The sequence below is a fragment of the Alligator sinensis genome, unplaced genomic scaffold, assembly GCF_000455745.1.
Source record: "Alligator sinensis unplaced genomic scaffold, ASM45574v1 scaffold116_1, whole genome shotgun sequence".
NCBI lineage: Eukaryota > Metazoa > Chordata > Crocodylia > Alligatoridae > Alligator > Alligator sinensis.
The window spans coordinates 3,978,903-3,990,770 of NW_005841908.1; the positions used below are offsets into that span (position 1 = coordinate 3,978,903).

General features: G+C 42.8%; 1 protein-coding gene and 5 non-coding genes across 9 annotated transcripts in view; all 6 read right to left on the bottom strand.

Annotated features, from left to right (window-relative positions):
* TAF1D (TATA-box binding protein associated factor, RNA polymerase I subunit D) overlaps nucleotides 1-11,862 on the bottom strand; it is a 15,284-nt gene extending 3,422 nt beyond the window's left edge. Inside the window, exons 1-11 of one of the 4 annotated variants that reach the window (XM_025197890.1) lie at nucleotides 10,855-11,862; nucleotides 10,217-10,486; nucleotides 7,967-8,432; nucleotides 6,110-6,285; nucleotides 5,898-5,949; nucleotides 5,115-5,449; nucleotides 3,668-3,733; nucleotides 3,366-3,419; nucleotides 2,716-2,934; nucleotides 2,338-2,405; nucleotides 1,023-1,077 (exon numbers count right to left, since the gene is read on the bottom strand). In XM_025197890.1, the coding sequence (XP_025053675.1) occupies nucleotides 5,366-5,449; nucleotides 5,898-5,949; nucleotides 6,110-6,285; nucleotides 7,967-8,432; nucleotides 10,217-10,467 (1,029 nt within the window). In that variant the 5' untranslated portion in view covers nucleotides 10,468-10,486; nucleotides 10,855-11,862 and the 3' untranslated portion in view covers nucleotides 1,023-1,077; nucleotides 2,338-2,405; nucleotides 2,716-2,934; ... (1 more) ...; nucleotides 3,668-3,733; nucleotides 5,115-5,365. Of the gene's footprint in view, nucleotides 1-176; nucleotides 1,078-2,337; nucleotides 2,406-2,715; nucleotides 2,935-3,365; nucleotides 3,420-3,667; nucleotides 3,734-5,114; nucleotides 5,450-5,897; nucleotides 5,950-6,109; nucleotides 6,286-7,966; nucleotides 8,433-10,216; nucleotides 10,487-10,854 lie in introns of those variants that run through there. The other 3 variants (XM_025197889.1, XM_014517425.2, XM_025197891.1) reach the window with 3 other exon arrangements.
* On the bottom strand, nucleotides 572-642 carry LOC112549443. Its single transcript, XR_003092849.1, has one exon. It is a non-coding gene; the product is annotated as a small nucleolar RNA Z40 (small nucleolar RNA).
* LOC112549434 lies at nucleotides 1,671-1,805 on the bottom strand. Its single transcript, XR_003092842.1, has one exon. It is a non-coding gene; the product is annotated as a small nucleolar RNA SNORA1 (small nucleolar RNA).
* Nucleotides 2,506-2,644, bottom strand: LOC112549444. The gene has a single exon (XR_003092850.1). It is a non-coding gene; the product is annotated as a small nucleolar RNA SNORA8 (small nucleolar RNA).
* On the bottom strand, nucleotides 3,546-3,616 carry LOC112549440. Its single transcript, XR_003092848.1, has one exon. It is a non-coding gene; the product is annotated as a small nucleolar RNA SNORD5 (small nucleolar RNA).
* Nucleotides 4,748-4,879, bottom strand: LOC112549439. The gene has a single exon (XR_003092847.1). It is a non-coding gene; the product is annotated as a small nucleolar RNA SNORA40 (small nucleolar RNA).
* Nucleotides 11,863-11,868: the final 6 nt, after the last annotated feature.

Consider the following 11,868-nt stretch of genomic DNA (forward strand, 5'->3'; position numbering starts at 1 on the left):
TCCGCTGGCTTGGCAAGGATTGCTCAGCAGGCCAGCAGTGGCGGTAGTCCCCCCATCCCCCAGCGGGCTTACTTTAAAGCCCGGTGGAGCAGGTCAGCCAGTCTGGCTGAGAAGAACCTCCTCCCTAGGGGAGAGAGGTGGAGGCCATCTCTTCCCAGCAGCTCACTGCCTCTCTCGCCAAAGAGCGGGCTGTGGTCATGAAAGCCAAAGCCTTCCTGACGACACCAGTGCTGCAGTCTTTGGTTGACCACATAGATCCTCCTGTCCCTTCTCAGCCCATAGCCTGAGACTGGGAGGATTGACAAGCTTTTAAGTCCAGGGAGTCTCAGGTTAGACAAAAAAATAAATAAAAAAAAATTAAAAATCTAGATTGGTTTAGAAAAGGATGGTCTGGCTGTGAACAGGGGGTTGTAGAAGTGACTTCATGAGGCCCCTTCCAGGCCCACTTCTGAGTCTAGCATATTTTCCCTTTGGTTAAGCTAATACTAAGCAACGATGATTTTACTATTGAATGATTTACCCTCTCCTCTGCTTAGTGCAGACAAACAAATAGCTGGGCTCTACAACTTGTGTGTTCAGAAAGGCTGTTTTCACTCACTCTTATCAGAGCAGTTGAACATTTTGCCAATCATCATAACAATACTCGCATCTATTCTGGAACAGAGGAAGCTTTTGCCAAGTTTATGAAACACTACCTCTAGCCACTCCTAACCAATATAGGCAGAAAGCTCTATAATGCACCACCAAAATTGGTAGTTTAATAGAACTAACTTTGTTAGAGGTAATGGTTCCTTACACAAAAATCACTGCAATAATCCTGTGCATAAGATAATTTATGGAAGGCAGAGGGATGCAATAAACCCTTGCAGAGATTTTAGTCTGATACATCAATCTGGCATATAGAGTCCCATAGTGGTCGAGTAAATTGTGAATTAGGAAAGCAATCAATCAGAATCCTTTTGCCAGGCCGTGCAGTACCTTTGAAAGACACCACAAAATCTATGCACAACAGAATTCTTTACCAAGGCACAAGGTCACAGATTCTTTCTTCAAGCGCTGCATAGTCATTCGGACTTCCTAGAAGATGACAAAAAGTTAGAGACTATAATGCTATGCTTCAAGAATCAGTTAAGGTGCTCTCTAGGTCCCCCCCGCCCCAAGTGTTTTAGGAAGAGAATGAATTCAAGTGGTTTTATACCCTGTCCTCAACAGAAAGTGATTTACAGTTATTTGCCATTTATTATACCTCCAACTGCTGACTTAGTGTAGGTATGGAATGCCCTTGCTAACAAAAAAAGTTTTTAAACCCAAGACATGCCCCAAAATGAAAGCTTCATTTGAGACTCTACTCACACAGGATAATAAAAGTATGCCAAGTCCAATTTCCAATAAGAAGTTAATGGTTTTCATAAGCCTACCCCAAAATTTAGAAAAACATGCAGCAGCACATTTATCTCAACAATTTATTGGCACCCAATTAGATTTCCCATAGGAAGCAGAAAACTAGGATGACTTAACTACCAGGTGATGCTTACTTCTACTTGTTTCCTAGGAAGTAAAATAAGCATCAAAATACATTGATGTGATTATAATCTTTATAAAATGGTTGCATCTTGCACTCCTGTGAATTTACCCTACCTGGACAAATATCCAATTAAATTTCAGCACAGGCTTGTTACAGGTCTCATTGTCACCACTGTAATTAAATTTTACAGTGATGGAAGCATAACCTGTTATTTCTTTAGCCACGTTGCTTAATTCAGACACCTAAGAAGTTGTGCCTGTTTTAATTCTTTAACGAGGCATAGGCATTTTATTTTTATCCATGCATTGTGGAAGTCTCTTCATACCATAGACCTGAGACAAACCCCTTTAAAAGCAGATGGTGAGCCGTCATTCAGACACTTAAAGTGTTACAGTACAACTACTTCATCTGTGTACTCCTGTAATAATTCAAGTTAACAGAACTGTTGGAACTGCAAGCATGAATGAAACGGTTTAAGTTGCAATGGTTCTACTACACTTGGACCATAACAGCTGCATGAAGATGCAACAGCTATATCAAAAGCTTGTTGGTATCAACTGATAGATATCATGGTTCTATTCATCATGCCTATAAAAGTTGGTATCAAATCAATGCAACATACTTTCCTCTCAGATCAGGTTTGGTCCTATATCTAAACATTTATAACCTCACCTCTACTTTACACCAACAGTAGCATTCAAGTTAAATATGGGGCTTAAAACATGGCCCTCTACTAATCCATTCCCCACTTGACAACAATTCGTTTTAAGTTTTCCTCCCGACTCCAAACCATAGGTTTCCTCTGTACATACCCTATGCAGATCTTCTCAGTGATTTTAAGTCACATTTACAGTCTGCTTGAAGTGCCAAAGGAAAGTACCTTTCAAAAAGGAAAAAAAATATTGTTGCAGAGTTTGATAGCATACAATATTGACAGCACTTCACAAACTCCCTACTAAGGAATTAAGCTTTAAAAGTCTGTTTGTATCAACAGAAATACCAGGTTTAACAAGCACAAGAGCATGAAAACCAACGATGCCAGATGCTGAATTACTGTAGCACTGCTTTTTGAACAGTCCATCAGGAGAATACTGCTGGATGCAGATACCATGCAGTGCAAGGTTTTAAATTTTATCTTCTGTAAGAAAAATACAGCATATTCTAGTGCTAAAGCTTGCATTGCAGCTCACCTTTTTCACTAGTGCCTCAGAATACATTGTCCATCAATGCATTTGGAACAGCAAGCAGAACAAGTTCTCGGTATCCAGGTTGCTGAAGGAAGCAGACTGACTTTGAGAAAGAAGAGGTCCAGGAACATAGACAAGCAGATTCAGTCCAAAAATGAATGGACTTGCTGCATCCAGGGTTTCAGCAAAAGTCTCTCTTCTCAGAAGATGCATCAGGAAGACCTGAGCCAGAATCAGTTAAATTTCAAGTAACTGCAAACATGGAATATAAATCATCCAAGTACTACTATCAAAAACCCCAAGGACTGTCCCTTTTTAGAAGTAACACAACTCATTTATTAATCAGTTGTGGGTTGCTAAACAAGGGTTTATTTCAGAATTAGTGCTATGACAACAAACAAAACCCAAAAGTGGGCTGCAGACACTTGAGTTCACAGCATGGCCCCGTCTCATTCCAACCAGTCTGTTAATTCTGCTAAATATTTGTCACACAAGGACGCAAAAAAAGTAAAAACTTGTCTGCTTCCACTACTCAAAATCCTCCCTCCAAGGTATACAGAAAGTATTGCTGCCAAGGTCAGGCAACTCAGCAAAACATCTATTTTCCTGAAGAACCATGCAGAATTCCAAATTCAGAGAAAGCAGGAACGTACCTCTTATACCAAGAGCAACTTCCATATTCGCTTTTCAAAAGCAACATGGTTGAACTAAAAAAAAAAAAAAAAAAAAGCAGGTAAGGAAATATTAGATCAAGTTAGAGTTCCATTTCTCAGCGCTAGCGAGAGAAAAGTTTACTTTATAAGAAGCTACTTTTAAAGCTATGCTGGCTCAGTTCATTTCAGAATTACAAGTTTAGTTCATTTTGAATCACCCAGCAGTTGAACAGCAAAATTCATCATTGAACTGTAATGTTTAGTAAGTGGGAGATGGTACTATTCCACCTGCCATGACTTACCCAGAAACAACTCCATTCCTAGATCCAGTGGGAAGTTGAAAGAGAGATTTTCCTCCTTATGAATACCTAGAATTAAGTGAAACAGTTATCTTGGGCCCATTTAACAAAAACCTTCTATTCCATGGAACTAGCAAATAAGTCAAGGGGGTAAAACCAAGTCACATTTCCTATAATATTAGGAAGACAAGGTCCTTAAAGTGTATAATTTTCATACAATTCAAACCACACTGATTACAAATCATCCAACACTACCAGCTCAAGTCACAAAAGGGTATGTTAAGTTACAAAGCTTAACTAATGATAAACATTCTGCTGTCTCATGCCTTTTAGAACAGGATCAGGAGGAAAGAAAGTCATAGATGATACATTAAGCATTTAATCTATTCCATTATACAGCAAATTAAAACATTTTTCGGAGTACACAGCTAAGTTAAGCAGGTGGCTTTGTATTGATTCCACTTATTGCAATCAGATGCTTCTACACTGGCTGCAGCGTCTCGTATTCAGCATCTCACATTTCAAAAGTGGCAGGGCACTTTAAAGCATACTGAATATGTTTTGAAGTGCCCACACTGCCATTTTGAAAAAAGTAGGATACCCAATACTCTTATTAAAAGGCCCATAGTGTGTCGTGAAAACTCTAATTAAAATTGCCACCCCCCACCTGTTCCTCCCTGCCCCCAGCATACGTATAACCACCCAATTTTGCCTCCATTTAAGTGTAAGATTGAGGCAGGGAATAAATTGTTTGTACATGGCTCAGTATCATGTGTCCAATTAAGGCCTCTGGGTACTACTTGAATTTTATTGTCTTCTATGCGTTCCAATTGTTCACTGCAACACTCACTGTTACAATTTTAAGATATGAAATTCCCATTCTTGAAGCATTTGCTAAACCCACCAGCACTCCTGAATTAGGAATCCATCTGAAAAAAAATTGTGTTATAGTCTAATGAAGCATTTTGGGGCCAGCGTTCAAATTCTACAATTCTATAATTGTAATTAGAGATTTTTTCCAAAAAAAGAACGTGAAGGTATACAACTCATTCAGTATTTCTAGCATCACTGTAGACGCATTTAATTGTCCCCTCTTACTAGTAACACAGCTCATATCACAATAAACTGTGGGTTGCAAAAGAGTGATTTTACTATTAGCACTTAGTTCTCAGTTTTTGTCCAGATCAAAAGACAAAACAAAAAACGAACAGTGCTTTTAATACTTAAGATGTATCTAACTCGGTTTACATTACAACGTTCAAATATATTATTAGGTCTCAATGACAGAAAAGCAGTTAACCTTTGAACCAAGCATAGTGAGTTTTGTGCAGGACAGTATTAAAAGCAAATAAGTCTCAAAGATTGGTAAGAGCAGTTACTCTATTACTACATTTTTATTGCAACATTTCTAATTTTATATCTCTAGACACCGATCAAATCAAACACTCACCCAAAGACAAAAATGAAACCTTACAAAGAAGATTCCTTCTATTCATCGCTTGTATTTATTGAAGATGCTTCTTTGGATAAATGCCGAGTGCGTTTTTACATGAAAACTCTGGTGCCGAGGAGGGGTATCCAAGAGTTGCCATCATATTTCTGTTCTAGGATATTAGCTTTTTCATTTCTGGCATGTATCCTATGGAGGCCCAGTCCCATCAGCAGCATGTTCCCCCTCTTCATTTCCATCACCACCTCTAGTCAGTTTTGCATGCCTGACTTTGGTTTGTCTGGGTTTTTTTCCTTGATTGGAAGCTTGCTGCTTAGTATGAAACAGCTGTTATCCTACAGCAATTAAAAAAAAAAAAATCTGTGCTCAAATTAGAGTCAATGGAAGACAAGACTTGAAGTGAGATTTCGCTAATAAATTTGGAGCTGCTCAAGATCTCTCAAATCACAACCATGATCTCCAATTTACTATCCCAGAGCACTCAACCCCTCCATGAGCCAGATCCATCTGCCAGCATCACATTACCTGGCTCACAGGGCTCCCTGTGGACCCATGGAGAGCCAATGAACACCAATGTGAACACCATAAACACCAATGTACTGTCTCCCCAACAAAGAGCCCTGAATTCTCAAAGCAAGGAGCAGTGTCACAGCTGACATTTAGTAGGGCCAACAATGACTTAAATCAGAACAAACTGGTCTTTGGATACTTTTAGTTCAGCTTTTTATTAGAAAAGAATTGGAGAATGAAATTTTCAGACTTGTTAGTAAATGTTTAACTCACCACTATTTTAGCATCATATTCTTCCTGATCATCAGAATCCAAGTTGTCTTCACTGAAAGACAATAGTCCATTCTTAGGGTAGGGTCAAGTGTAACCTTAATAATTCCAAAAGCATTCAGATGCTATACTGACATAAGCCATACAAAATATTTCAATTCTAGTTAAGGAAACAAAGCATTTTTAAATCTCTAAATATTAAGAAGTGAACTTACTTTGTGTCCTGAATAGGAGATATGGGTCCTTCATCATCTAAATATCTGTGTCTCCGCATTGCCACGCATTTGCTTTCGAAATCCTCACTAGCATTAAGGTTCTTTAAAGCCTTTTTAAGATGATCTTCATATTTAAGCATCTCAATGTATTGAAAATATCCTTTTAAAGCTGCATGCTAAGAAAGAAATTTTTCTTCATAATGTAACAAATCAAGAAATATTAAATTTCCACCCCCCAATACCTTAACATAATCCCAATACAAATGTGCAGGCTTTCAACATTAGATAATTCACTTCAACACCTAGTAAATGAAATTATGTAAGCAGGCCACATGCAATGATAAATTTCATCTTCAACACTCTACCAAAAAGCTCTGTTAATTTACCATACCTTGCCACCCCCCACAGCTAGGGCAGGGTCAGGCAATTATTTCAGCCAGAGGCCTGCTTAACCAGTTTTGGTGAGCTGTGGAGGGCCGCAAGGGTAGCCCCACCCCTTGACAGGTTTCCCACTGCCTGGTCACCATCTTGGAACCAGGACTGCAGGATGCAGCAAGAGTCAGCCCAGACAGGCCCTGTGGTTCCTGGCTGACTTGCTGTTCCATGCAGTCCTGGCCATGAAGCCACGAACCTCATGATGCAGGAGCCAGCCCAGCTATTCCCCCCCCACCACCATTTTCTCAGTTTCCCCTCTCAGGAGGGAGGGTGGGGGAACAGCCACAGGAGCCAAGCCTCTAGGTAAAAAGCTTCCAGCTGGGGATGGGGTAGGCCTTGCTGTATTAAATTCTCTAAATATTTTAGAGGCCCCAAAGGCCATATTTTGCCTGCCCTGAACTAGGGAGTCTACCAAAATATTTCATGGGTAGATCAGACAACTGGCCACCCACCCATCATATTCACAGACTGAGCACACTGGGGCCCCCTCATGTCTCTGATTAGTCAAGGGGCCCCAGCAGTCCCACCCCCCCAGCAGATTCTCACACAGCCTGAAGCCATGGCTTAATTACTGATTAAGCCTGAAGAAACCATTAATCTACATGTTATTAACCATTGATTAATGGCTGCCCCAGACTTAATCAGGATAATTAAGCTGCAATCTCCAGCCATCCCCAAGTGGGGCTCGCTGCAAAAAAAAAAAAAAACAAAAACAAAAACCACTTAACAGCAAGGAGAAAGGCACAATCTTAGAACATATGGGGGGGCAGGGCCATCTCTACAGGGGACAGTTATGCACAAAGTGAGGGAGGAAAGGAGGCAGGCAGAGCAATTCCGAGTGGAGGGGGGCTGGAACATGGGTGTGGTTATGCAAATGATGGCATGAGGCAGGGAGGTGGGATTGGATGGGGGGATTATGCAAATGAAGAATGGGAAGCAGGGTTATGTAAAGTGACAGGGCATGGAATGGAGCCATGGGGCAGGGCAGCCCCACCCCACCCCTTTGGGATTTTGTATAAAACTCCCCTCCATAGCCCTAATCCTTCATTTGCATAACCCCACCTCCAATCCCACCTTTCCTCCCTGCCTCATTCCAGAATTTGCATCCCCCACTACCACCTGCCCCCATCCAATTATTTGCATAACCCCACCCCTGTAGACAGCCCCACCATGCCCCCCTCTCCACCTTCCCTCCCATGCTCCAAGACTGCAGGGCTTCCCATGCATCTCTTTGCCAGCAAGTTTATTTTTGAAGCAAGCCTGCCAAAAGTGCAGACCTGCCCCTTTTTGCAGAGTCTGCCCAAAATCAGTTTCCATGAAAATCACGCTATTACAATTTCAGTAGACCCCTATTTGTAGCAACAGGGTACCCTTAAAGATTAAAATGTTTTTCCTCTAGAAGCTGCTCACTTTAAAACTCACCTCATACTCAAACACCATTTTCAAAGGGATGTGTTTCCTCCCATAGTGTTTTTCAACAAAAGGAAACTGAAATCCTCTGCCTAGAAGTCTCTCTTTCCTCTCTTCTCGTGACATGGTTTGCAGTAGTCTCCTCCGAGGTCTTCTTGTGCTTTCATACTTCTTCTTTGTCCTTTGTTTTCTCTCCTTAAATCTTCGGTTTGCCTCGCTCTTGAGCTTCTTCCCTCGAAAGTGATGGGCAAAAATAGCTTTCAAATCGAGTGAAGATTTTGGCAGTCCAGAGGACTTTGACTCCTTTCCACACCCCAGATCACTGTGTGGGGTGGCTGTCAAGGAATCCTGTCTGGCACTGTCTTGCCTGTTTGCAGGAGAGCGAGATAGGTTCCTTGCGGACCTTCGAGTTGTTACTTTTCGCCTTGATGCAGTGTTACACTCAGGTTGGTATAAGCTGCCACTAGAACAAGGACTACTGTGAACAGTAAATAAAACAGCTGATTATTTTAAGAAAAGTATGTGTGCATTTCTCAACAATATGCATTCTGAATTCTCCCTGATATAAAACAATAGGATCTTCACTCTACTACCTGCTTTGAATGCTAAACTCTTCAAAATCCCATTCAGATATTTAGATGCCACACTTCAGTACTTTAATGCATCCATTTCTGTGTTAGGTAACGCGTCAGATAGGTTAACCTATTCTTTAGTTACATTCGGTAAGTGCATACAAGTTGCCTGTACCCACTTTGCTACTCATGGAAAAATTTGAGTTCTATTCGAAAGACAGATATATTGGACATCAGAGCATTACCCATAAGTATATATTCAGCCTCCATACTTGAGAAAGGCAGAAAAATATCCACTGTCCAGGGCCCTGGATACCTGAATTCCTCTCCCCCAGGGGACTGGAGTCCCTAGATGCCTCAGCTCCTTTGGGAAACAGCAGGTTTCCTCTTGCAAAGGATCCTGCTTGGTAGAGGCTGGGGAGAGCAGGACACAGGGGGCCCAGATGTATTCCCGGCCATGTGCATGTATGCACCCACATGAATGCAACCAGACACCATGGAGAGAGAAGGGGCATGGGGAGGTGCAGACTGAGGCCCCCACAGTGAGGGATTTTAGTGGGGCAGGGGCTCAGCCAAGGTAGTGCACGAGACCTGGGGCTGGGAGCAGGATGGAGCCATGGGCGGCTTGTCCAGGGAGCGCTGGGGGTCTGCTCCCCACAACTGTTTATACCCCCTGGGGGTTATGCCCCCCCTGGTTTGTGCACAGGGCAGACATGGGCACCCCACTGTGGGCTCAGGGCTCTCCGCTCTGCTGCCCTTCCCTTGGTAGCCCTGCACCAGCTCCGCACCCCGGGCCCATCCAGGCATGCAGAGAGCACGGGGACTTCTGGGGCAAAGGCAGCAGGCAAGAGCACCCTAAGACCACAGCAGGCAGCACGCATCTGCCCTCAACCCACTCTGCTCTGCTTAACAGTCTCCCCCACAGTTAAAAATGGTGGCAGTAGCACTTGAACTAAAGCTCATTTGATGAGCTTTCATTCAAGCACCTCCACTGCCATTTTTAAGCATCAGGATGCTGATGCACATGACACAGAAAGCTGCTAGGGCACGCCAAAAAAAGTTTGTCAGTAGTCTAAAATGCATTACATTATTACTAAATATCTGTTATCGGATTAGCATCAGCTGATATGGTTGGTTAATAGTTGGCTATCGGTATTGGCCAAGAAAATCTTTATCAGTGCACTCCTAACAAATTCCCTCAGTATGTGTGTGCAGTTTGCTATAGGGAGTTACTAGCTAAAGAGAAAAAAATGAAAGTGACAAGTCTGTTTAAAAAGAAAAAAGAAGTGATGGGTCAAATGAAAGAACCAAATCAAGTTTTAGATTCAAAGCATGAACACTGCCTAACCAAAAGGCAACTTCACCTTAAAATATACAATAAGGACTTTGGTTGATTTGTCCAGTATCCCCAATAGCCACTAAATGGGCTTAGACTGCACTCCCTTTGAAACATTATCTTCCTGTACATTTGGAAAACATTCATAGCCTTCAGAATCAATGCTAAACTGACCCTTTCCCCACATAACTCAAGTGAACTGGTATGAACCTCAAGACATCATCTGAAACAGAAATCAGTGTACATTTCTAATCCACGTAGTAAAGTAGACTGCATCAGATGTTCTTACATGTTCATAAGAATTTTAAAATAGCCCTTTTACCATGCATGTTAGTTAAGATAAAAAAAGGAAACCTTTCTGAATCACTGCTCTCCAGGGAGGCTTTGGCAGATTGAGTAAAACATGTGGCCGATGTACCACGGGCACCGAGTGCACATGAAGAATCTTCAGAAGTAGCACCTTCCCGCGCACTGCCCAACTGAGCGCTCCTTCCAACAGCAGCATCATGTGTGGGCAACTGATCCTCTTCTTCGGTGCACACTAGGTCCCGGCCATCTTCAAAGTAGTCAGAAACTGAACTCTGGGAATCATCTGCATCAGTCATTTTGAGCTTTCAAAGTATCCTAAAGTTAAAAATATAAATATAAATACACACACACCTGAAAGAATCTTTCAGTCTCTACAACTGCTACTGAATATTATTACAGAAGTAACTCACAACTACATACAGCAATATATACATTGTTTTGCTGCAAGTGAAAACACGCATGGTGCAGGATTGACAGGTGCACTAGGAAACATTTCTATTTAAGGTAAAGGTGGACACAGCATACTTTCAGGAGTCTACAATATATTGAAAAGGCCCCATCTGTACCAGATGCGTAATTGTTCAACAACTGTATCCTACTTTCATGGTATCAAATTTCATGAGAATATTGTACCAAAAAATCTCCTATGCTTCCCAATATTTGTAAGGATTACAAATAATTACCTGCCAAAACCTCACTTCATCCAATAGTATTTCAAAAACTTTATGATGTCACACCTGGAAGACAGGTACAGTATTACAATTTGAGTCAGGTATTACATTTTAAATCAGAGATGCTCCCAACTCATTTGGGCAAAAAAGAAAGCCTGTAAGATGCTTTCGTCAATCAAGTGCACCTTGTATCAGTGATTCATAGCCAGGCTAGTGTGAGGTATGAAGAGATAAGCACACGAGCAAGTAAATAAACCCAGGCATGCCTGGATGATCCCCCACATCCACTGCTTAGTTTCTCTGCGAGGAAGTGAGCACTGGGATATATACATTAGCTTTTAAAGTCGGGTGGCACTCCTTTCACAGAAGTTACGAAGGCTTGCTTCCAGTCCAAACAAAGTTGAGCCCTACTGGCCTAAACAAAAGTCACCTTAACACTTTAATTCAGTAACTAATATATAGCCCGAGCGCTGTCATTTCCAGCGGCATGTGATGGGAGTGAAAGCCTGCGCAGGATCATTTGGTTAATATTGATAGTTAAAGGCTGGCAGTTGTGGCCAGTATTATTTTAAATCCTTGGCATTAACTACTGGAGAGGAGACTCCCTGGGGGACCAAGAAGGGCCGAGACACAGGGCACGGGCAGCACGCGACTGCTTGCTTCGCTTGAACATAGATGTGGAAGCTTGGAGATAAGCACGACTGCCACAAGAGCTCGGGGGAAGTTGGGTCTCCCTGTAACAGCGGATATGCAACTCCCACGCGGCCCCGGGCGGAGCGCGCCCACAATCCGCCGCTCTCCCGAAGGCCGGAGCGCCGCCCCCAGCAACGGCGGGTGGACACCGCTTACGCGCTCAGAAGAGGCGAACGGGCCGCCGGGCCTGACCCCTGCTGGGCAGCAGCGCGGCGGGACCAGCGGCGACCACCGCGCGCCTCGCCTCGCCCCATCCCGTCCCCAAGCAGTGTCACGCGACACCCCACGCGCCGGGCCCGGGCCGCTCCCGCAGCCCTGCGCCCCCCCCCCCAG